Here is a 26,380-nt window from a genome sequence, read left to right on the forward strand (position 1 = left end):
CTTTAAAACGATTCTAAAGAACAATTCATCAACGATTCAGAATCTGACAACGTTAGCGCATGTCATGGTGAAAATATACCGAATCTTGAGATTAAATCAGACATAATAAAGGATTAGGACACTATTCTCATATACTGATGTAACTGTTGCAACATTTTATGTAAAACAATTGAGCCAATTTTAAAATGGATATGTATTATTAATGACTAATATTTGGGTTATCACATACGAGTTTGGAAGAAAGTATATAAAAATGAGTTACTATATACTATTAAAATAATTTCAGTAACCAAGAAATGGCATGAGAAAATTAATCTTGAACCCTACGCCTGAGCAGGCTCGTGTAAAATTAGTCAAAATGATAGCGCCCTCTAGTGCTTTTATGCTGTACACGCCTTATGAGTTTTGATGCAAATTATGGCATTAAGAAACTTTTACGAAAATCAAAGAGATACACTGCAAATCATTTAACATTGAAATGTTTATTCAGACCAATTCACAAAATTAAGAGATCATCTACATTCTCAGGAGCAACGTAAATTTATAAGCCTGCCAGAGTGCCATAAATGTGCAATCTAAAACCTTTAGGATTTTGCTCATTGAGTTAAATGGAAATACAATAGTTGAGTAAATGTATGAAATGTTGCAAAATCAGTTTAACACAACTGACTCAATAAATTCTTAATACAATGAAAATAACCTACGAAAAATAGTTAACATACTGTTGGTTTCATTTCGATATTTTATCTAAACATTACACCTACTATTTTAGGTGTTTACATTTTAACAGCAAATAAATTAGATATCTCATAAAGCTCTTCAGATTTTAATTTGCTAAAGCTAGTCATTGTTCTGGTAAAGATCACAGTGGCAACCTGTTTAGCCTGGAGTAATATGACATTCATGATTAGTAAAGTAGCTGAGAAAAAATCTAAAGGAATAACTAAAAGCAGTATGGAGATTTAGCGAACATCTATCTCTAATATTTAAACCACCTATACAGCAAAGTCACTGCGCATCAAAACTTGATTCATAAACTGGATGCTTTGGAGTGATGCATATTATTATGTTTATCTACATAACCTTAAAACAAATATCCAACCTGTTTACTTGGAATGACCTGTGCACATGATATGTGTCTCACAGCAAAAATGCATGAGCTACTGTTTAAGAGCACTACATGTCTTTAAAGAGAGCATATTTGATGTTAAGATGGTCTAGCGCAGAGTTTGTACCTCATGTAAGGATAATCTCCTAAAAACACACAAGGATTTAAATAAGAGATAAAACCTTATTAAGCATTTGCTGCAAAATTAACATACACTTTACATTGTCATTAGCTTCAGAGTCCTTGTTAATGCACACAGAGTTTCGAAGCGAACTGAATCATCCTCAAGCGTAGGTAAACTCTATTTCAGGTTGAAAAAGCCAGATTTGATTTGAGGGCCCATCAGCATACTGGCTTGGTTTTTGTGCGTAATGTGAATCTGAGAAAGAATAATAAAAAAAACAAAGAGATAAAACACCACATTAAGTTAAATCTTATTTAATGCAGACCTGTTTCTATTAGTTAACACTGAAATAAAAGGAATTGTTCACTAAAAAAGAAGTGTACATGAAAACTGTAGATGTGTTTTGGAATAATTTAGAATTGTTTTTATCAGACTCTCATTCTGATGGCATCCATTCACACCAGTAATGCAAAATTTCCCCAAATCTGTTCCGATGAACAAACTAAATCTACATATTGGATGACATTTTATAGTTGAATTCATTTTTGAACATTTTTTTTTTAACAAATCCTTATCATTCACTAAAAATTAGGCGATTAAATGGGTTCTTTTTTATTTATTTTTTAGAAACAACACTTATGATATCTAAACACTGTTTATGGAGTTTATAAGTAGATTTGTAAACACAAAGTGTATTAAGACTTGACTTGGTCAATTGATTCACTCACAACACACAGAAAGATTTTGGCTTATTACTACTACTGTGTAACCAGCAGAAAGTGTAACTAAACAAATCAGTGTATAAATCTAAATCTTTTTAGTAAATAGATTCAAAAGATTTACCTGGATGAATCAAAGTGAAATGCGTTATGGTGGACACTTACAGTACAAGGTGGCTGCATCCACGGTTCTCCATCAATCTGCATGGGCAAAGGCTTCTTTGTCCTGTAAATGAGTGTATGTTTTTGAATAAAACAATTAGGTACATTTTTAGGAACAAAAATAACCAGTCAATCATATAATGGGCAATTGCTTGGGTGACTGACTAAGCACACATTCACATTATTTTACTCAATAGTGGTTGACAGAGTGTTTCAGAATAAATTGAACATCCCCTTTTAACGACAAAAGAATTAATGAGATGTAATTTAAATATTTTATGTTTGAAAAAGAGAAACAGAAGAGTATGCAAATGCATGTATACTAGACAGCTGAACATGTCTGAGCATGTCATGACAGGTTTGTGTCTGTACGAACTTGTTTAAGAACATAAAGGTTTGTCTCACCTGATGGTAATCTGAGATGTTTTGGCCAGTCGGACTGCGCTCTTCAGCCCTGTGTATATCTGTCCCATCTCAATGGCTCCTTCCAATCCCACCAGCTCCACTCGTTTGTCACTCATGTCTGTTTAGAGACAGTCTGTTGAGTGTTTCAGATAATCTTCATATTAAAAGTTTCTCCTTGCATTGAAGGAAACGTACCTTGTGGGCTCACTTTTAAGACTTCGGGGTCTACTATCACTTCAGGCAAGTCCTGCTCCGCTCTGTCACTTTTTTTGGCTTCGCCCCACAGGTTAGAGCCGCCGTGCATGCTGGGAATGTTGAGGACGGCGATGCCTTCCAGAGAAAGATTACTGAGATCCAACTGGGTCCCGCAACACTGGATAAGGCCAGACAGAGGCTCTGGGGTCAGTTCTGTTATGTTTTTCATATTCGAAATGATTTCTAGCTGAATGCTTCTAACGTGCGTAGGCAGATTTTTAAGTAATGAATTGCATTTGCTTCATATTCTGAATGAATGCCCCTGATCTGGTAGATTGAAATGTTCCTGGCTTGAGCTCTTACAGACGACTAATACCAGAAGCAGGTTAATAACAGGTGTTAGCACTCTAATGCCCTCACTGTGCTCATGCTTTTAAGCTGATGCCTTTTGATGGGCTTTCAACACGAGGAAAGAAGGAGCAAGGGTAGCTGGAATGACCAATAACCTCTTTGAACTTAGATGGGAGTGTGATCCTTTGTTGTAAGGTGTTTTTTCTTACCTCAATGGTTAGACACTCCTTGAGTTTTTTACAAGATGCTGAGATCGTCTCGGACGTGGCAAATTCAAAATACCACAGTTTGTTCTTCATTCTGTAAGAAAGTATGCATGCATGAAAACGAAGCCAGAAACCTGCTTGCAGATAATTTTCTTGATGGTGCTTATGATTTATGTTTTTGATAATTAAACTGAATGTTAGGCGAACTGCTTTTCAACAACAACAACAACAACAACAACAAAACGATTACATACATACATTATAGTTTGAAGTCAGTGTGATTTAAAAAAATAACGTTTTTGAAAGAAGTCTCTTAAGCTCACTAAGGCTGCACATATTTAATCAAAAATACAGTGAAAACAGTAAAGTTGTGGAATATCATTACAATTTTAAATAACCATTTTCAATTTGTACACGTTTTAAAATATAATGAATTCCTTTGATGCAAAGCTGAATTTTCTGCAGCCATTACTCCAGTCTTGATTATCACATGATCCTTCAGAAAATCATTCTGATATGCTGATTTGATCCTCTAATAGCATTTCTTTTTATTATCTATGTTAAAAAACATTTGTGCTGCTTTATACTTTTGTGGAAACTGTGATACTTTTTTTTTTTTTTTTTGCAAGATTCTTGATAAATAGAAAGATCAAAAAACAGCATTTGTTTGATTGAGATATCTTTTGAAACAATGTAAAATTTTCTGCTCCACTTTCAATAAATTTTAATGCTGAATTAATTAAATAAAAAAATAATTCGATTAAAATAAATACAAATAATAATAATAGTAATATTATGTTTGCAGTTATAATTATCTTTATTTCAGTTATAATTTAACCTTATAATTATTATTTTATTTAAGAAAAGCACTCGATTTCATTCAAACAAAGAACCTACATTTACAATGGTTTTCATTTAAGTTTAAAAATAATTGTAATGCATAAATGAAAATTTATTTAATGTTTCCTACAAATAATTGACATCAAATCCACTGTTCTGCTGTGCATTGTAATGAACATTAGACATACACCCAGTTTATAAACATCACATAATTCTAAAACATATATAATATTGAATTATTTATTTAATTAATTAATTTTCTTGTATTTTAAATAAATACATATTGATGAGTATATCTGTGGACTCTAGTGGGATCTTAGTTTGTAACATGCCCACCTGCTGTTAAACTTCTGAGGGTGTTTCTCTCTCATGGTGTGGAAGCGGTGAGCAATGGAGGCGTCCTGTTCCACAAACAATCAATACAGTGAGAATGATAAATATACTAGGAGTTAAATAACAAAGTTTTTCAAATAACATTATATTGGCAGAGAAACTGAAAATGAGAGGACTGAAACTACATCAAAGTGAATATAATCGAGGTAATGTTTCAGATGAATGCAGTACTTAATGTGTCATACCACTCCAATGGAGAAGTAGTTGTTGATGATTTCGTAGGGCACAGGGTCACCTCTCTCCTTACTGTCCTCCAGGGTCACCTGTATGCTCCAGCGATCCATCGGAACCACAGAACTGCTCTCAATGTCCTTCAGGATCCGGCCCAGATCCATTCCATCATAACCTATAACATTATAACAGTGTAAAACACTGGATATATACATAAAAGCACATGTTCAAGTTTCAAGTTCAGCTTTTGCCCTCACCTCCTCCCCATCGAAGACAGCGTGCAAGATCATTTCCTGTGCCAAGAGGAAGCACGGCCACCGGGGGGCGCACTGGCAGATTGGCTTTATCTTTATGAGGAATTGGAAAGAACATTTGTGAAAGTGAAATAAGAGCTAAACATACATATACTCTTCGGTTTTGCTTCGAGCATAACACAATGTATGTTTGATTTAGTTTCCTACCTATAGCGTCAAGGATCCAGCCAACTGTGCCGTCACCTCCACAAACTAATATTCTATAGTCCGGCAGATCTCTGAAGAAACACAACCTGGTTTGGAAATAAAAGGCCATATATATAACAACCACATTATTTATTTTTTTACAAGCTTCTGTTAAAGTATTAAACCCAATATATCACTACCCACATCTATGAAATGCAAAATTTGGATCATACACCATGCGTTTTTTTAATCTTAATCCATTTTTAATAGAACTGTTGTCCACAAGTTCCGTCAAGTGGATCCAGGGCATGAATAAAGACATCCAGATGCTGAAATGGTGGTGAAATCCTTACCCTGGTCCTGGTCCACCGTTGGAAAGGTTATAAACCTGCCGAGGATTCAACAAGTACTGGAATTTCCGAAGGATTCTGTAAGAACGCACATTTTGTGAGTAAAAATTATGATTTAAAATAGTCATATCTAAGACACAGGCAATTAGACAAAAGCTGATGGATGGATGGATGAATGGATTGAAGGAAGTGTTCACACCTTTCCCCTTGTTTACCGCCACTTTTAGGATTCACAAACACCAAAAGAGGATGAGTGTCAGGGATTGGGTTTATCTGTTTGGGTACAGAAAGTTGTGTGTCAGTTTCATTCAGTATCTCTCATCTCTGCCTGAGAAAGCTGAAAGAGTCCAGGCTGTGTCTTACCTGTAGTACCTGTCCATCGGGTGTAGTGTTGTGGTCACTGTCGTCACTTGCAAATGAGCAGCCATTCTTTATGCAGTTCGGCCTCTCCTAAGTGAGGAAGCAAAGAACAGAAGATATAATTCATCTGTTCTTTTGTCTTCTATATAAACAGACCTCTAATCTTTCAACCATTTAAACCATCTAATCAAGTTGTTCTTAGTTTCTTTTAATCCATCTAATAAACATCTTATAATTATTAAATATAAAATAATAAAAGTGTACATGTAAGCTTATATTTGAGTGTATTCTGCTTTATACTACAGATGCAAATCCTGAGACTTGAATAAATGGAATTAAATAGGTCTTCCAAAGGGACTTTAATTTGCATTACCTTGATGACGGGATAAATGGCCCACGGTGGTAAGATATGATCTCTGAAAGGACCACAGTCACATTCAAAGGGTTCCTGGGTTGCACACTCATCATGTCTCTAAAATATGACAGTAAAAAATCATGTAATGAAAATGACAAACTGACCTGCTCCTTTTTTTTTTTTTTTTTTAATAAAGATTTTCAACAGCTGTAAATTGTAGCTTTTCAGAAAGTCTCAGTCTCACCATGGTGTGACACCAGACACATCGTTTCCCAGTGAGGCCATGCAAGCTCTTTATCTTCTTCTGACACCGGTCACACTTCCCAGAATCACAGTTTCCACTCACCCAGTCATGGGCTGCAATCTGCATGCAAACAAATAAGATTTCCAGTGTCCACTTGATGGTGGTACTAAAGAAAAAAGCTTATAGAAGATGCTTAAAGTGGGCTCTGTCTGCCCTGGGCCCAATAAGTCAGATATACAATAGAATATTGATATTTTTAAATACATGTAGACTATTTAAAGAAGATGAGTAGATTATTTTGTTCCTTTTTTCTTTAATTCTTATCCTGTGAAGGTATTTACTTTTTAAAATACAATTTTATAAATAATATAAACATATAGAGGTAGCATTTAATAGCATTACTTTTTACATTATTACACTTATTATGTCATGCAATTCTGGGATGGGATTTATTTGTATCGGTTTTAAATTTAATTAATAAAAAATTAAAATAAAGGTTTTCTTACCCCTGTCTCTTTCTTTGACTTCACATATGTGCGGGTGCACGGAGCCGGGTTTTTATTTGCACACCGGCCGTGGACTGTGTATTTACAGCCTGTGTATAATAGCAAATGATCGTGACACCTGAACTGAATCAGAACTAAACATATGGGTTTGCAAGGTTATGCATACCCATATAGCTAGGTAGGTAAACCACAATATATGTTAGCATTCTGGATTTCTGGAATATATCTTGAAAAGTTTAGCATCTTAATGGCTAAAATGAAACATTTCATTGGCAGTCTGGAAATTCTGATTACATTTGCAACGCAATCTGTGTTCCTCTCTTGTAAATTACCCAGAATTCCACTCACAAGTGCAGCAGAGACCCTGTTTGCGCAGCCCCAGAAGCATATTCTGACAGACGTTGCAGTACACAGGCTTGTTGAAATGTTTCATCCTCCACAGGTGCTGGCCGTCTCTTTGGGTCATCTTGGGAAAGCAGTAAAAACATCATGTTAGAAAACATCTTTTTTTCTTTATAATCTGATTCTGTAAAATGTAACATCATTCAATATATGTTCCAATGAAGCCAAGAATCACATCCCTTTAATCTGCCTCTAACCAGAGTGTTACATGTAGTAAAAAAGGTAAAAAAACAGATATATAGCCTCATAACAAAGGAACACAAATTCAGATTATTGTCTTAAAGTTCATAATTCACTCTCATGCCAGGAACAATTTATTCCCACACAACAAGGGGTTCAGGTTATCAGTGTAAATATTTGCTGCATTTACAAAGAAATCTCCTTGGTTTGTAAGTGACTTCTGTCCGTGCTGTGCTTCGTATATCACTATATGATCAACTATTTACACAATAAATTCTGCTAATGTGACTGCACCACAATTCATGAATGATGTGTGATTCATGAACAAATCAGTATGATTTTTGAACTGGATCAATTGGTTCAATTAAAAGATTGGCTCATTCATTCACAGTTTTGGTTGATAACTTCAACTCACTGACTCAGTTACAGTTTAATGGAGGGAAAGTTTAGCAGTGAATCATCACACAATGATATCGTATGACTTCAAATATATCAGCGGAATCACTTGAACTTTTGGGTGTTTTTTTTTGCCATTTTTGAATCTTTAAAAAATTCTTTGGCCTCTGTTGTAATAGGGAAAAACATGCATGAAGATTCAATGGAAATTCTCCTCCTGTGCTGCACACAACTAATAACAGCAAACGGGTTTGGAACAACATTAGGGTTATAAATTCTGACATAATTTTTAGTTTTGGACAAACACCTTTAATATGTAAGATGAAATTAAAAGAAACAGATGACGACACCAGCGTAAATAAAATACTAATCAGTAGAAAGTGTTTTTGAACCCCTCTTAGTGACTCACAAGAGTGTCGTTTTCTTGGTTATTTCACATTGCTTCCTTATCTTACACCTACTGGCCATTCTTTATGAATTCAATGGCCGGCTGGAGGTGGTTAGGGTGGGGTGAGGACAGTGACTCACGCAGTCACATCAGAGAATTAGTAATAATTCAGAATATTATTGGTTTGGATGACTCAGGCTGGAACTTCAGGGGGCCGAACAGGAGGTCAGAAACTGTAGCCCACACAGCCATGCTGTAACTGGGTCTGATGGCTCAGCATAGCCCCCTCGTGCCAGTTGGGCAGGTGGAAATAGCACACAGGGAAGTCCCTGGCTTTGATACATGGTTAAGCATAACCATGATACAAAACTCTGACTCACAAATGCAAGACAGGAATGTAAGTTTAGGCTCACTGAACTCATGTGATTAAAATAATCTACATGATGACACAAACTACATTTGCTGTAATAGACTGTGACCGCTGGTCGAAACAACAAACGTCTTGTAGTTGTAAATTCTGCACTGACTTTGCCTATGTGGTTTAACTGTGAACCATGCCGAATAGTGCTAAATGTACATTTCTTGTGTGAAAGTGGCACTGGCTTAGCATTTAAAGGTTGTACTTTGCTTTTCATTATATGTAGCTGTAATTAGTCATGGAAAAAAGTTGCTGTTAACTCTGTGGCTTGTCTCCAGGTCATGCACTAGCACAGTATGGACAGACACAAGAGTTTTAGGAGTTTAGATAGCTTATGTTCCCTCTCTGGAGGAGTGTGAACCCAGCTACTGCTCTAGTGTTACTTGCAGGATGCTAGCTTGAGGAAGCTGCCAAGTGGCTTGTGTGAATAGATGCATGTCAGGGATATTCAGAACACATACCTTCTTCAGATGCATGCTTATTTTAATGAGATGTCATGTAAAGTAGATCTTATGCATGACATGCTAATGAGATGCAAGGGATATATGGTTTGCAAAAATTCACAAGTCTATTTGCATCTTACTGCTGGTATATACATGCCTCCTGGTTGTGAACCACAACAGACACAAACTTTACAGTTATCGAATATCTATTTGGGTTTACCACTAAAAAAATTCTCAAAGTTTTGAATCTGGTTCATCTATCATGACTATACCCGCAAAAGTGTGTGGACACTTGAGCACCACATCCATGTGTGCTTTTTAAAAATAAAAATGTAAAATAATACTAAAATAAAATGAAAATTAAATAAATAAAAATGTACATAAAGAATAATTATATATACATATAATCAAATAAAATAATAATGTGAAATCCTTTTTATATGATGATAAAATACAATTGTAAAATGCATCCAACGTAAAATTTAAATAATACAATACGAAAAAAAAAAAAAAAAAAAAAAAAAAATATATATATATATATATATATATATATATATATATATATATATATTAATTGATTAAACAAAATAGTACTATAATTTTGGTTGTACTTATAAGGATGTGTGTGCGTGCAAGTGTGTGTTAGAAGTGTCACTGTTGCTTGTGCTATTGCAGAGTCAGCAGGCTTTTGGTATGCTATATCGAGGTTGAGCCAGAGGACAGAGTGCAAAAATACATACATCTACTAAATTGTAAAGTTTTCTTTTTGCTTCTGAGCAGTGTAATCTGAGGTACAGTCTTGTACGCTCCAAAAATGACATTGCATCTGAAACTGAGAATCTATGCTTGTGTTTTCCTACCTTAAGTCCCAGTAAAACCAGCAGCGGGACGTTGTTCATCCCCCCTTCCACCCATTCCTGTAATGACACCGTTCCACTGCTATCTGCGTCAATCGCTGTCATCATATCCTTCAGCACCTGAGAACAAGCACATAGTGACATGAGAAATTATATGCTTTGTATTAATGTGTTTCTGTTGTAACCTGTACATAATGTATTAATGTAATTAAATAATCACTTCATTTGAATCAGGAGGATCAACATTACGCAAACAAACTTGTCAGATTAATTTTTTCCTTTTCTTATTTTATCCCATGGCAAGTTAATTCATGCTAAATGATGAGAAATGTCTTTTCAGAAAGGTGTGGTTAAGACGGAAAATAACTTGACTTAAGACGGAAAATAACCTGCAAATATTACACACACACACACACACACAAACAAAACACAACTCACAGGCCTCAGTTCGGACACATCCCAACCGAGGTAATCTGCTGCGTGCATCATCTGGGCAATAATGCGGTCCACTTCCTGTTTCTCCGAAACATTAATGGTTATAGATATTACCGAAAGATGTAATTTGAGTATGATGATTTAGTTTTGTTACATAATTAGGAATTGGAAGTAGATTATATTTCAGGCTAAGACCACCCACCGAACTGTCCAGGACACCATTGCCATCTCTGTCATAGAGCCTGAACGCAACTGTGAAGGGAAAAACATGGAGACATACTGCAAAGATGGCAACAATCATTACAGATATTTGAAGTGGCAAGAAATTGAGATTTACATTCAAGTTTGTCCCTGGGCTGCCCGTCTTCCAGAAGAGAGAAATAACAAGACACATCCTTCAGAAAGACTTCCCCTTAGAAAGAAAACAAAGAATTTAAGAAATCCATTAGTTTCATTGTTTGAAACATTGCGTAAAAAAGTTTTTTTTAAATAATTATTTTATAGAGCAAAAGAATAAATCCTAACTTTGCAGGGTTTTTGTTGTTGTTGTTTTTAGATAACTTTTATTGAACTCAAAAATTACCTTTAAAAAATAAAAATTAAATATTAATTAAAGGGTTCAAATAAATACATATGATTGACAGTAATGTAACTAAATTTGTTGATTTATTTACAGATTTGCTTATACATTGGACCTATACATGTACGCTATCATTAAAAATTTTGGAGTCAGTAATATGTTTAGATATTTCTGAAAGCAGTCTCTTGTCCAAAGCTACATTTATTGTTAAAAAATACAGCAAAAAAGGAAACATTATTACAATCTAAAATAACTATTTTTAAAATGAATGTTGCGTAAACCATTACACTTAACGACAGGATTCTTTCATGAACAGAAAGTTTAAAACAACAGCATTTATTTGACATACAGTAAGACTTGGATTATAAATGTCTAAATAATTCTATAATTACTTTAAAAAAACTTTTGCATGGTAGTGCATATAAGTATGTGTATACACATATACAAGCATATACATGACCCACTGTTTTCATCTGATTTTGCTGACTCTGAGTTCTGGAAGGATCTGAACAGCCGCTTGCACAGAACCGTTGGGAAGTCCTCCACCTCCAAATATGTCTTCAGGAAGAGGCGGAAACCTTCCTCATCAATGCACTAAAGACAAATCATTTTGAGTGTGGTGCTTTAAAGACTGCTACTCATTTAAGGAACACAAAATACACACACAAACAAACATATGGAATATATCATTGGGCTTTTTAATAACATCTATTTTGGTGATCATTCAGAAAGCACACATTACTGGAAACTAATAAAGTCATAAAATTATCCGGAACCTTCTCAAGGGGACGTAACAGAGATCCAATTAGATTCTGCACTATAAACCTAATCCTAGTTCTACTAACAGTGCCTGCTGTTCCTGTCCTAGTTTTTAAAAGAGTTAATAAGAGAAAAAAAGCCCAGCAAGTTGTATTCAAACTTCAAAAGCCTCAGGATACTGCTGTTCTATCTGGAGTAAAAAGAGGAAAACCGAGATATAAGAGATGTTACAGTCAGATACTCCTCCCATACTAACATCCATAAGACTTCCATGACATCATTTGTAGTTTATTTTGCTTTATTCACCCAACACAAGCAAAATATAAAGCATAGAGTGAGATAAACACAAAAATGTCTGGAATACAACTCTTGAAGCATTGATTTACAGTGTTTGAGAGCCAAGTCAGCACACAGTCAGCTGAAAAACTAGTGCACAGATCAGGTATACGGACTAAATCTTTGCAACATGAGCATGTCTGAATAGCAAATCTTTTAAGAGCTTCAATCCCACGACTTCAGAGCAATCTCTTTTCATTTTACACTGAACTCCCTGTTGTTTGACTATTACAATTGTTTTTTTAATGGAACAGTTTATCAAAACTTACTGAAATCTAATATAATATACATGTCAGTTGTATAAGTATTTTATGTTTTGCATCATATTTAATACATCAGGCTTTTGTGATCAAATTCTGATAGCTTGTGATGTAAACCGATCAGATCTTTAAACAGTATAACAGACTACTGCATAAACATCAGTTGGGGAGACCAAAACATTTGCAATGCATATGAGCTTATTTATGTACAAATAAACATTCTTCAAAAGCCTGTTGTATTATTTCTATATTTACATTTTAACATGAATTAAAAAATAATAAATAAATACTGCTATTTTGATATTTTATTAACCTTATAAAAACCACATCATGTGGACAGGCCTTTTACTTTTTAATAAAATATGAAATATTGTGCTGAAATATAAAATATAAGTAACACAGCATAGGGACCAATTCTTACTATTAACTGGTTGCTTATTATCATTTCTATTAATTACAAATTGGCTTTTTATTAGTACTTAAAAAGCACATATTCTGCATTACCATATTCTACATCCCTAATCTTCCCAATAACAACTACCTTACTAACTATTAATAGCATAAATTAGAATAAGCAGCAAATTAGGAGTGTATTGATGCAAAAGTCATAGTTAATGATTTGGTGGAGAATTAGACCTTAAATAAAGTTTGACCAAAATATAAAATATCATACGGAAGGCATGTAGACGATTGGACACATCATCTTTTTAGCAAAGTTTTGATAATTTTATAGGCCTTAGAAATTCATATCTCCAATTTGATACAGTAGACTTTATATGGTTAAATCATGCAGCTTGCTGAAGAAATGTGCTCTTAGACAAGTTTTGTGTGGGACACACTGCTAAAATCGGTACACACGGCACTCACTGACTAAGCAGGTACACGTTACATGAATCGTCCAGCGAATGAGCTCAGATATGCTTAACCAGACGTGAAGTGATTCACATTACAGAGATGGATGGATTTGTTCATGGGTAATTGGACTAAGATGCTGTAAAAGCAAAGTGCTGACAGTTGGCCCCTGGCAGTCTGTTCACTCACCTCTCCGTGTCTGTACTTGGCTAACCTGCCATCTGCATTGAATTCCTTTAACACATCTTTTACTTTTAGACTGCAGTCTGTAAAGAGATAGACAGGGCGAGTGGGAGGAAGCAAAGAAAGAGAGAAAAAAAGACAAGATGACATTTTGGCACAAAGAACCACAGCCATAACACCTTTTAATGAACTGTATGCATCTGCATCAACTCTGCATAAAAAACAGACTTGGCAAGAACTCAGTACACACTTAGGGCAAGCATCTACAATACCTTACTGTATAAACATCCAACAATCATGAATAAGACACATGGATGGAGCAACCAAAGGGTCAAGGTTTGGATGCTTAGCATGACCCTGTAAGCCCCTGCTGGTCAGATACTGCAATTACAGGAAGAGAAAAATGTCTTTCTCCATTGACGGCCATTCAAAATAAGGGGACCATTTATACTCTTATTTGTGGACATGTCCTGGCTGGGATTTCCAGCCAGGACATGTCCAGATATGTCCAGATATGAGGACATGTCCAGATATGAGGACTGGAGAGGTGCTCTCTCCAGTCCTCATATGTTACAAACCCGATTCCAAAAAAGTTGGCACACTGTACAAATTGTGAGTAAAAAAGGAATGGAATAATTTACTAATCTCATAAACTTATATTTTATTAACAATAGAATATAGATAATAGGGGTGTAACGGTACGTGTATTCGTACTGGACCGTTTCGGTACAGGGCTTTCGGTACGGTGCACGTGTGTACCGAATGACCGAATGCAATATTTTGTGTGAGGAATGTTAGGTACATTTTCGTGTTTCCAAATGAACATATTAAGTGGTGGAAGTCTCCGCGTTCAGCTTAAATCCCGCTCTGCAGCTGATTCTAAGGCCGGTGACACACTGGCTGCGTGGCATGAGCATGGCGTTTCTGCTGCGTGTCAGCTGCTTCGCGTTTTCTGTGTCTTACACACCAGAATCGTGCCTGACGTGGCGCTGGCGCGCTGCTGCTACTGTAGGTGACATAGAGGGAGGCCGCCAACAGACCAGGATCTTGTCTTCACTACAACAATACCTATACTTCATGTTGAGCATAAATATAAAGCCTACTGATAAAGGACACTGTCAACAGTTTTGACGGCAAAATAGACTATGTTTGACAGGTGCAATATGCCAGTGTGTAACCGGCCTAAGGTTTTCAAAAGGCATCACGCGAGTGTGAACATCACAACAACTAGGAAAAAACGATTGTAATTCAAACGCAGCTCCCGTTGGCTTTTAAACAGACCTTTGCTCTTTATTCTGATCGGTCCAACGCTGAGAAATCTGAGCAGGCCTACAAGCTGGGATTGGTAATGCTGCACTGTAATCATAGTTACTTATTTATATTTTTCATTATATTTTATTATATGATATTGGTTTGAGACTGAGAGTATTTTATTTAGTGGAGAACTTTGCAGCAGTATTTTATTTCTTATTCTTTTTTTATTTTATATATATTTTATTAAAAAAGTGTAAACAAATTGTTAAAAAAAGTTTATAGTAATAAACAACCTGCAGTTTAATGTTTGCATTTCTTTCCCTTACTGTACCGAAAATGAACCGAACCGTGACTTTAAAACCGAGGTACATAACATATAACAAATGTTGAAAGTGAGACGTTTTAAAATGTCATGCCAAATATTGGCTCATTTTGGATTTCACGAGAGCTATAGATTCCCAAAAAGTTGGGACAGGTAGCAATAAGAGGCCAGAAAAGTTAAATGTTCATATAAGGAACAGCTGGAGGACAATTTTGCAACTTGTTAGGTCACTTGGCAACATGATCGGGTATAAAAAGAGCCTCTCAGGGTGGCAGTGTCTCTCAGAAGTCAAGATGGGCAGAGGATCACCAATTCCCCCAATGCTGTGTCGAAAAATAGTGGAGCAATATCAGAAAGGAGTTTCTCAGAGAAAAAAATAACATCAGAGTTTGATGTTATCATCATCTACAGTGCATAATATCATGCAAAGATTCAGATAATCTGGAACAATCTCTGTGCATAAGGGTCAAGGCCGGAAAACCATACTGAATGGCCGTGATCTTCGGGCCCTTAGACGGTACTGCATCACATACAGGAATGCTACTGTAATGGAAATAACAACATGGGCTCAGGAATACTTCCAGAAAACATTGTTTCGGTGAACACAATCCACCGTGCCATTGGCTGTTGCCGGCTAAAACTCTATCGGTCAGAAAAGAAGCCATATCTAAACATGATCCAGAAGCGCAGGCGTTTTCTCTGGGCCAAGGCTAATTTGAAATGGACTGAGGCAAAGTGGAAAACTGTTCTGTAGTCAGACTAATCAAAATTTGAAGTTCTTTTTGGAAAACTGGTACACCATGTCATCCGGACTAAAGAGGACGAGCACAACCCAAGTTGTTATCAGTGCTCAGTTCAGAAGCCTGCATGAGAGCGTGTGGCATGTGCAGCTTACACATCTGGAAAGGCCAAGTTCTAGAACAACATATGCTCCCATCCAAATGTCGTCTCTTTCAGGGAAGACCTTGCATTTTCCAACATGACAATGCCAGACCACATACTGCATCAATTACAACATCATGGCTGCGTAGGAAGAGGATCTGGGATCTGAAATGACCAGCTTGCAGTCCAGATCTTTCACCCATAGAAAACATTTGCCGCATCATAAAGAGGAAGATGCGACAAAGAAGATCTAAGACTGTTGAACAACTAGAAGCCTTTATTAGACAAGAATGGGACAACATTCCTATTCCTAAACTTGAGCAACTTGTCTCCTCAGTCCCTTGACGTTTGCAGACGGTTATAAAAAGAAGAGGGATGCCACACAGTGGTAAATAGGGCCTTGTCCCAACTTTTTTGAGATGTGTTGATGCCATGAAAATTTTAAATCAACTTATTTTTCCCTTAAAATCATAAATCTTCTCAGTTTAAACTTTTTCTCAGTGTCCCAACTTTTTTGGAATTGGGTCTGTATATGAATGCAGTTTTGCATTGCTTTGACTGTTTTCTGTAAATCCAACCTTCTTGCCATGATTGGCCAGTTATGAAAAATGGCTGCATGATGTTGGTCAAACTGCTTTTCAGTTATTGTCTTCAGGAAGAATGACATTTTAAGCAATTTACAAATCCCAGCCAGCACATGGATTTATGATGGCCCTATGTATTTTGACAAACATTGTTTTAATTGCAAATAAAATGTGTATTTTTTATTTTAATGCTTAATTTAAATCCTAAATATATTATAGTATACACTTTACCAGTGCACAATTCATTCTGAAGTGATTTTAAAGAATGAAATGGATCAATATCCATGAAGAAACACCTGGAATATTTTATTTACATTTACACTTAAGTATTTACCAGATAATGCTTTTATACAAATCCTTAAAGCATGTTTGCCTAAGATGTATATATATATATATATATATATATATATATATATATATATATATATACACACTCTGTACATGGTTTTCTTTTTTGACAATTTGTGTTTTCTCTTGGAACTGAACCCATGATCAAATGAAGCACAGAAACACTTATTTCTAAAAAAGTGCTAGTTTATCATTCTAAAAGCTTGTAATGTCGCTTAATATTATGCAAATATTTGTAATTGTAAAATTTTAAACATTTATATCAAACATTTAGAAAGAAATGCAACTAGTAGAAAAACAACCGGAACATTCTTGTAAGATGCTCTCCAATATTTTTTTATTTATTTACATCAAATCCTTTCTTACAGTGTAGTAATAATAATCATTGTGCATTATTAGGAATACTACTGAATAATAACGCCAAATTATTCTACAACATCAATACATGACAATGACACTTTTCAGGGTCCATTAAGTTAGAGATGCTAGTGAGAAGAGTGATAACATGGTGTCCTTATTACACGCTACATGTACTTATATTATAGTAATTACAGTAAATTAAGCATAATTATATGCAAACAACCTTAAACCAAACCCTATTCCTACCCCTAAACCTATATTAAGTACATGTTGTTAATTAATATTAGTCAGTACTTTATTGTACAATTACACAATAACACCTTAAAATAAAGTGTAACCAGAAAAATAAATTTTCATAATCACTCTCATAATAACATCATTTTAGTGACATTATCAAAATCTAAATTAAATCAATCAGTCAGTCTTTCCCAACACTAGCTGCCCTTGTATAAAATACTTAAACAAATGCATGCATGTAAAACTAAGTAAACTGGGCTCACAGATGTCTTGGATCATGCACACGACTGGCATGTTTTTGAGACCCTGAGAATAAAGTGTCATTTTGCACTTAAGGACTGAGAGTGAGTCATGGTTTGTAATGAGGCCGAGTGTTTAGTGAGAGTGGGAGGGATGTGTGGGCATCACAGACTTACAGTCAATGTACTGCTGAAGCTGGATGAAGTCTACCGGCCTCAGCTCTCTGTCATCCGACTCGCCCGGGCCTGACATCACGCCAGAGCCTCTGAATAACACTGAAAGAGGTTGGTGAGAGGAAAACACACAAATGAAAGCCACATCCATCTTCACTTTTCATGCATTAAGATGTTTCCATGCACTTAAAGTGAAAGGAAAACCCCTAATATAACCAAATGCCATTAAGATACTGATGATGAGAGAAAAGCTTTAGGCCTAGACCCAATTATGCAAATACAAAGCATGTACATTGTTGTCATTCTCGTAAATGCTTTTAAATAACAGAAAAAATTAATCACTGTTGCATTTCTGTGTGAATATTCTAATACTATGTGATAATAAAACAGTCCACGGAGAACCGTTTTATAAAAGAAACAAGTTATTTTTTTCCCTTTCTCATGTACAAAATGTTGTTTATTCTTTCAGGCTGAGCAAGGACAATGTGTCGGAATAATTTGCTATTCATGCATGAACAGAAAAATATGCCCAGTGTAGTCACACACCATACAAGAATTCTGCATATATATAAAAAAAGAATTACAAATTCTGGATGCTGCACGGATTGAAATTACAGCATATATTTCTATACACTACTGTTGTAAAAAAAAAAAAAAATAATCACACACACACACACACACACACACACACACACACACACACACACACACACACACACACACACACACACACACACACACACACAGTTTAGAGTCTGTAAGATTTACATTTGCATTACATTACTGTTGTTACATAATATTAATAATAGAATCAGTTTCAAATAAATGTTGCACTTTCTATTCAACAAAGAAATATGAAAAAGATGTATCATGGTTACTATATTGTAATAACAAGGAATGTTTCCTGAGCATCGAATCAGCATATTAGCATTTCTGAAGGATCAAGTGACACTAATGATGCTCGAAATTCAGCTTCGCATAACAGGAATAAATTACATTCTAAAATATATTCAAATAGAAAACAGTTATTATAAATTTAAATAATATTACACAACATTACTGTTTTACCGTATTTTTGACCAAAACAAATGCAGCCTGGGTGAGCATAAGAGATTTCTTTCAAAAACTTTAAACATCTTTTGTTGTTTTTTTAAATATAATAATTTATTTACAATGTAAACGTTCTCATTTCTGTATTAAAAATACAAACACTGGTTAAGACACTATAATGTATGCCAATCTTGCTATGAAAACAGCATGTCACATCATCAATCATCCATTTACATCACTGACGCCACTGCAACTTACTGAAGAAACCAAAACTATGTGAGCAGAAACCCCAACTCTGCCCATAGGTCACATGACTAACAAAAAGGTTGGGTTTCCATTGAAAAGAATCATCTTGTGTTCTGTGTATGAGACATTAGAGACATATCCGATATTCACATATTTCTATTTTATTTGCTAAAAGAATACAACTATGCACAACATTAAAAAACATCTTCACTGTCAGCTGACAAGATTGAGTATATGTGTGTGTATTATATAAAATCTTCATGTTTCTGGGTCTCATCTGTATTGGAAAATGGATCAGCACTCTCATTAAGAAAAAGGCAGTCTAGGGAGATCAGTATGCTTGTCCCAGGCTAAAGTTTTTGTTCCTGTGCACATTCTTTAAGGTATCTTCAAACTTTCTAACACAGCTTTGATGAAGAATAAATGGGTGACCTATTTAAAGCAAGTCTAAGTCGTCTAGAGATCTATTTTTTAAGCAACTTATAATAGTAGTAGAAGTAAAAGTTTCATAGCAGTGACTCTGCCTGTGTCCGTGAACACAGAAAACTAGCCACATATTTAAAACCAACAAACAAACATATGCAAATCTCTAATCTGAACAACAGGAGGAGTACAATAACCTAACCTCTTATGAAAGTTTGTTAGCATGAGAACTATGGTACAATCCACTTTAAAGGTAGTTTATGTTCTTCCTTGAATGATAGAGCTCAGAAACTCTGATGCGATGGAAAAGGCAGTGAGAATGAAGTCCGTACACCCACTCCTCTCATGTGATGTGAGCTGACAAAGGGTCACACCGTTCTCAGTTAATTCCCTCAAAAGGTTAGTGTCGTTGCCTAGGAACTTTGTTTGTGTGGCCTATTATTCTGTGTATATGTGTGTGGGTGTTTGTGTGTGTGTGTGTGAGAAAGAGAGAGAGAAAGTTGGGAAAACCGAAGCAATACTTTTCTGTCAACAGCGGAAGCTATGACATGACTGCATGACAGACGATTTTAAACACACTGCAATCATATCAATCATTTTGAAATGATAGAAGAAACATATGCTTTAAATGTCTCACTTATGCACTTTTAAATCAGGTCAAGGGAAAATTTGAGGTTCTCAAACAAATTATCATCTGAATTGCATGTTTTCAAATTGAACGACCATTGAGTCACATGTGAAATGAAACTACACATTCTTTAAATCAGATTTTTGCAGATTTATATTAAAATTGATATATCTCATAGAGAAATGCCATGATCAGTAATATACTGACCTGAAAAAAATATACATATATAATAATTAGTGTAAATTAGATGATATAAGTACACCCCCCCCCCCCCACACACACACCAAAATTCTTTTTCTCATTAAAATTTTTTGGAAAAATATCGTTCTAATTACTGTAGTACAAAAAAAAAATATTTCTGATAAGAAAACCATTTAGTAAAATCAGTATGAATTAAATTCTCTACCAATGTATTTTTGTGACGAACACTACTTATATAATTATATTTCAATATGCTATAGACAATAAGGAGATTAGTTTAATTGTCATGAAAATAATGTCACAATGCAAAATCTCTTAGTTGACCAGGCATCGTTTCTTTATATGAAATATAACTATAATATGTACTATAATATATAAATATAATATGTATTTTTTGTAGGGCTGTAAATAGATTTAAAAAATTAATCTGGATTAATCACACTGTTTTTGTCATGAAATTAAGCAGAACACTATTTGTCTTTTTTAACACTTCTTATTTATCGTGTTTTTGTTTAGTCTTACATGTTTGGCATCAATTCTGACAGTTTTTCATGATGTTCAACCAAGTGACCATAAGCATTAAACGAACAGGATGGTCATATTTGATACTGCAGTCTTGCTTCACACCATTTTTCACAGTCAGTTGCTGCTGACTGCAGGTCTTGGTCTCTCTCCCCCTTTCTGTCTCTGTCTTTCTGAAACTGAGTGTTTGGGTTGAGCACAGAAGCGTGGTAATTTGATTCTGGGCTTCCTCATCACTTATTTGCATGCACAGCTCTCTGTTTTATGGAGGGAGACAAATCTCTGCTTCACCAAACACTTAGTCCAGTAAAACACAGAGCTAAGGGCTCTTTGTGGCTCAGCTCAAAGTACACCGTTTTTGAGACCACCCACAAAAACAAGATGCAAACCATAACATCACAGCTTCCTGTCATTTCTACAATAAAGATGCACATTCATTCAGGTGGATCATTTGTTTTTGTTTTTTTCCATTATAGATGAGGATTCAAATGGATATCATTATTAATTACACATTTCTCAGGTTATTTTTTATAATGAATGCCCAGACAACCAATATTTAATAAATGTATATTAATAAACTCAAATGATGTCCTTTATTTAGCAGTATAACATGCTGTATAATGTACAGTCAGCTGCTCCTTATCACAAAAAATATATATGTGAAGCTGTATATTACTGTTTGCTCTACTATTCCAACATTAAACTTAACAGTCTCGACAAGTGCATGAGAGTCATGTGTATCTTTAGATGGTAATTTTTGTCATCCTAACCCATGCAGGTAAAAATGTCAGCAGAATTACAGAAATGCCAGTAACATTAAGGAAGTAGTGGGTGTTTGTAGTAGTTAGTTTCATGTTACTGAGAGATTCCACTGTATTGTGCATTGTGGCATGCTTCTCTCTACCTGTATTTGTAACTTGTTAGCTGGCAGTGCACTTAAATAGTCCTGCAGTGTGACAGTGTTCAATTATTCCATGTACACTCCTTTTAGAATTTAAAGAATGTTGTATAAATTAGCGCTGCAATCTCCGTTTACAGGTAAAGTAACTACTAAAAAAAACATGCAACATGACTGTTACATAAGGCCAACAAACTCAATTACTGCAGTAATCACCCAGCCTTTATCACTCTCACCTATTAAGTTGCATTTCCAACCCACTTTACTTGAAAAGCTGGACTTAGAACACAACATTGAGTAGATAAGAGGTGCGGTGAGTAATTTTCATGCAAGATAAAAAACTGAGGTTACAAGCCTGTTCTAGTGATCTAATATTAGCTATTCACAAATTGTTTGCCTTTACCTTTTAAAACTATTTTTAGGAACAATAATTTTTCTAAAACTTTGTGCTGTTTGTACAAGCTGTCACCTTGTGTCAAGTCAAACTGCCGCTTTTTATCTGCAAGAGTTTATATATTTAAGTGTTTTCCTCTTCCTTTTCCAGAAGAATATCTGACTGCTCAAAGTTTGCTAACTCGAAATACCCAATAAAGACCTTTCCTTGTAGTTTTCCTATATATATATATATATATATATATATATATATATATATTATATATATATTTTTTGATATATATTAGCTTATATTAATATAAATACAAATATTATATTAATAAATGTAAAAAAAAATATTAAATAAAATATCGATTTTAGACATACTGAGAAGTTTGAAAAATAAATTTGCAAGTCATTAGATTGCAAAATAAGATGGCATAAAATAAATATTATTATTATTATTGTATTTATAATAATTTGAATTGTTGTAGTTCAATGATTTAGATATTATTGTCAATATATATATAATATATATATATACATACATACACACACACACACACACACACACACATATAAATATATAAACTGACATCAGTATTGGTTGTGACCAAAAAATATATTTATATTTTTTCCATCATGGGTTCCCCTTCTGGCTCTGATGTAAAATGTTTTGCTGGTTATGAGCTGCCCTTTATTAGATTAAGTCAAATCAAATCAAATAATTTCAGCTTTTCTAAGGAAACACAATGTACATCTGGTCAGTAAGAAGGATTGTCAATCCTGGTGGCTCTGGAAAGAGTTTCCCCATCAGCTGTGCTGCCTCAGACCGTTGCCAAGGGTAACTGACAGGACTAGAATGAGGAAGGGAGGAGGGGAGAGACAGATGAGGTGGAGGAAACCCAGGCAGCAGTCGCGGGTCTTCCCCTGCTGGCCCGCTCCACCCACGCATGCTTCTCAGTACACACAACCTTCAAACAGACTGCTTTGCATTCCACCTGCTGATGTAAGGTTCAATCATTCACCTAAACAAAAGCAGATGATTTTTGTCTTTTTGGGGAGGAGTAGCATGCATTTATCCAACTCATACATCTCAAGCATGATATACTGTAAGCAACAACTGGAAAATTGGAAATAATGGATTCCCGCCCCACCCGAGTGGCTCAAGATCATTTTTGTGCACTAAATGACAAAAAGACTTAGCTTTAAACATTGCAAAACAAATGGCAGGGAAAGTTCAAGACATTCCATTAAACAGGCCGCAAATTGTAAAGCAGTACGAGTCACACCTCATCTGAGAACAGCTGGGGCTTCGTGTCGCTCAGCTCCTTTCTTGTGTTCTACAAGTTGCATTTCAATGAAAAAAAAAACATCACTATGTAAGTTGTGGCAGGATAAGTTTTTTTTTGTGAAAGCAAAGGGCCCTCAGTGGCGCGCAGGAAACCCTTTCAAAGTCACTCACTACCCGCAGGCATGCCTGAGCTTGCACAGCAGCCGTGCACGTCGTCCTCCTCCAGCCTGCTGCGCGGTCTGTGCAAAGGCACACGCTTGAGGAGACACATGTTAGAAACGTACTTACACCCACTCGGAGAGAGCAGTACAGACAGTAGACTCACAGCCACTGTTGCACTAGTCTCCTTCCTACACAGAGCAATATCAAGAGTCGAAGTCACGGACTAAGCCATTTAGATTTCATTACCGTGTACATCAGAGGGCATGAGAAATCATAGACAGTCTGCAGCTGAAATGGACATGTAATTATATCATTTATGGATATAATTATTACATTTATGCAGCCTAAACTACACCGAAACACTTCACAAAAAACAACCACTAGAAAACTATTATCTCCACAAGATTCACTGTACAATGAACATGTTCAGGGCTGAGATTTGATTCTTTTCCCCTGATAAAAATAGCTATTTAAAATGCATTAAAAAAAAAACTCCAGGTGTGGCAAGAAATGTTGAAATTATGACATCAAATATGATTATAAATTACACATTTTATTTTAATATTTTATTTAATGATCATAATAACAACAGTAACAATTGTTATTATTATTAAATAATATGTTCAAATATTATTCAAAATAAGTACACTAAAAATGTGGGGGTTTTTTAGGTAGCTAGGTAGTATTTCTGTAAGTTGCTAATGCTAGGTCATTTTTAATGCTGGGTTATTTTTTCTATACAGCCACTGGGTTGAGCCTGTCTCCAACTAAATAACCCAGCTTTTGAGTTAAAGTCAGTGCGCAGTCTTTCTGAGAGAGAGAGTTTCTGACCTTCGTGAACTTCTTCAGTGAAATAAAGGTTTGCAACATAAGGACTAGATGTCAGTGAGTTGGGCAGCAGCAGTCCTTTCACACAATGCCTTTTGCCTTGCAAAACATATAGATTTTATCTATTATAATACTGAGTTTAATTCAATTTGATGTTAAAATAAGTTCTCTAATCTCAGTACTGTTTGTTAGACAGGTTATGGAGTCGCTCATGGCATCATTCAGCTACGAGTGAAACATGACTCTACGGTCTGAAGTTCACAGTTCCCCCGACGAACAGCAGCCCTTCTCCGGCTCAGATTCCGGCGACACACCAGCACGAGAATTGGTGCTATTTCGATAAAAAGTGATTACAGAGAATGGTTGAATACACTTAAACTTTTAAATGTAAAAGTTTTTTAAATGAATACTTTTTAATGTTACATTTGTTTTTATTTCTAAAATGCTTGTTAAATGAGTTTAAATGTAGGCCTATGCAATATTGTAAACTATGCTGTATTCCCCCAAAATAAATCAAGTTTGTCTTTTATTTTGTCCATGTTTTCTTGCTTAATGCTAAATGTTTACTTTTTGATTATTGCTGTTGCCTTGCCTATAGTAATTCAGCGTGTGGTTTTTAATTTCCAGCCCATTTTAATGCAGCAATATAATAATTTTTAAACAATAGTTGATTTAAATAAAACAGCCCAGCATGTTGGGTAAAAACATTAACCCAAACAGCTGGGTCAAAATAACCCAGCATGTGTTCTGTCCAATATTTACCCAGCACTGTGTTAACAAATAACCTAAGTTGAGTTGTTTTTAAGCCAGCATTTTTTAGATTGTATAATATTAGTATTCAAATATTACACTTACAGTAAATGTATTTAAGATAAATTATAATAAAATAATTGTATTGGTAAGGGATCATATGAGGATGCTAAAACTAACATTATTTTGTTGCAATGTGTTTACTCGTTTTAATGTTAAAAAAACCCCACATTATTGTTGCTCCTCTTTGCCCTGCCTTTCTGAAACACATCGATTTTTACAAACCACATCATTCTGAAAAGCGTGGTGTGCTCTGATTTTCCAGTGAGTTGTGATTGGCCGAATACCTCAAACGTGTTAAGGAAATGTTACATGAAACTCACAGGATCTTCTTGACATGGCAGCGGCGGCAGAAACATTACTAAAGCAGAATAGAAGTTACACCTTTCTTTGCGTAAACATTTGGGCTGTGTTATGCAAATCTTCCCACACAGTGACGTAAATATGTGGGGGCGTGTTCAAATGTGGTGTTTTAGGAAGTTGTGGATGAGTCTTAACTTTTATAAAGAATATCTCTGTAGGTTTGAGACTTTAGTCTTTTTAACTTTAAGGATCTTATATATGCATGAACATCTTGTAACACCTCAAAGAGAAAGAAAACTTGAAAACACATCAAATGACGCCTTTAAAGTCCAACTGAAAAATTACAATACAAACATTTATGGGCAGTTTTTGCTTTAAACATGAAAAAAAAAGTTACTAAATTTGACATTTCATCATATATAGTCTTATTTGGCAGTGCCAGTGACAATGTCTGCTGAAAGATTCGCGAAACAACACTCACTCAGTGAATCATTTTAAATTATTAATTCATTAAATGACTAATTGACTGAACAATTAATCACTTTTTGTTATTGTAAAACAAAAGTGATTTTTCATTAAGAACTAGGAACCAAAACTGTGATGTGCTTTTTTTATTAGTACATTTGTGAGACTTGATTTGTTTTGGCTGTTTCATGTCCTCATTTTTTGTCTGGAGCACGTATATTCTTATACATCTGTACACTTCTGATAACTTTTCTGTAAAAGCCAAAGAAGATAGTTGTGTTTCACTGACCACTGAATTGAAATATGAGAATACACAAGCTGTTTGGATCAGCAATGTCCAGTTTATGTTCTCTCACTTTT

The 26,380-nt window shown here is 35.1% G+C and overlaps 1 protein-coding gene across 2 annotated transcripts in view; it reads right to left on the reverse strand.

Annotated features, from left to right (window-relative positions):
• Positions 1 to 465: 465 nt before the first annotated feature.
• Positions 466 to 26,380, reverse strand: part of LOC132118370 (diacylglycerol kinase alpha-like) — a 109,158-nt gene continuing 83,243 nt past the window's right edge. The window contains exons 2-24 of one of the 2 annotated variants that reach the window (XM_059528176.1): positions 17,822 to 17,921; positions 13,425 to 13,501; positions 11,493 to 11,622; positions 10,786 to 10,860; positions 10,651 to 10,700; positions 10,452 to 10,526; positions 10,017 to 10,133; positions 7,278 to 7,395; positions 6,930 to 7,018; positions 6,424 to 6,543; positions 6,198 to 6,296; positions 5,828 to 5,914; positions 5,664 to 5,737; positions 5,468 to 5,542; positions 5,136 to 5,221; positions 4,932 to 5,021; positions 4,689 to 4,849; positions 4,447 to 4,511; positions 3,274 to 3,364; positions 2,714 to 2,891; positions 2,519 to 2,636; positions 2,117 to 2,177; positions 466 to 1,487 (exon numbers count right to left, since the gene is read on the reverse strand). In XM_059528176.1, coding sequence (XP_059384159.1) covers positions 1,410 to 1,487; positions 2,117 to 2,177; positions 2,519 to 2,636; positions 2,714 to 2,891; positions 3,274 to 3,364; positions 4,447 to 4,511; positions 4,689 to 4,849; positions 4,932 to 5,021; positions 5,136 to 5,221; positions 5,468 to 5,542; positions 5,664 to 5,737; positions 5,828 to 5,914; positions 6,198 to 6,296; positions 6,424 to 6,543; positions 6,930 to 7,018; positions 7,278 to 7,395; positions 10,017 to 10,133; positions 10,452 to 10,526; positions 10,651 to 10,700; positions 10,786 to 10,860; positions 11,493 to 11,622; positions 13,425 to 13,501; positions 17,822 to 17,897 — 2,190 coding nt within the window. In that variant the 5' untranslated portion in view covers positions 17,898 to 17,921 and the 3' untranslated portion in view covers positions 466 to 1,409. The remainder of the gene's footprint in view (positions 1,488 to 2,116; positions 2,178 to 2,518; positions 2,637 to 2,713; positions 2,892 to 3,273; positions 3,365 to 4,446; positions 4,512 to 4,688; positions 4,850 to 4,931; positions 5,022 to 5,135; positions 5,222 to 5,467; positions 5,543 to 5,663; positions 5,738 to 5,827; positions 5,915 to 6,197; positions 6,297 to 6,423; positions 6,544 to 6,929; positions 7,019 to 7,277; positions 7,396 to 10,016; positions 10,134 to 10,451; positions 10,527 to 10,650; positions 10,701 to 10,785; positions 10,861 to 11,492; positions 11,623 to 13,424; positions 13,502 to 17,821; positions 17,922 to 26,380) is intronic. The other variant, XM_059528175.1, reaches the window with a different exon arrangement.

This window comes from Carassius carassius, chromosome 37, assembly GCF_963082965.1.
Source record: "Carassius carassius chromosome 37, fCarCar2.1, whole genome shotgun sequence".
NCBI classification, from domain to species: Eukaryota; Metazoa; Chordata; class Actinopteri; order Cypriniformes; family Cyprinidae; genus Carassius; species Carassius carassius.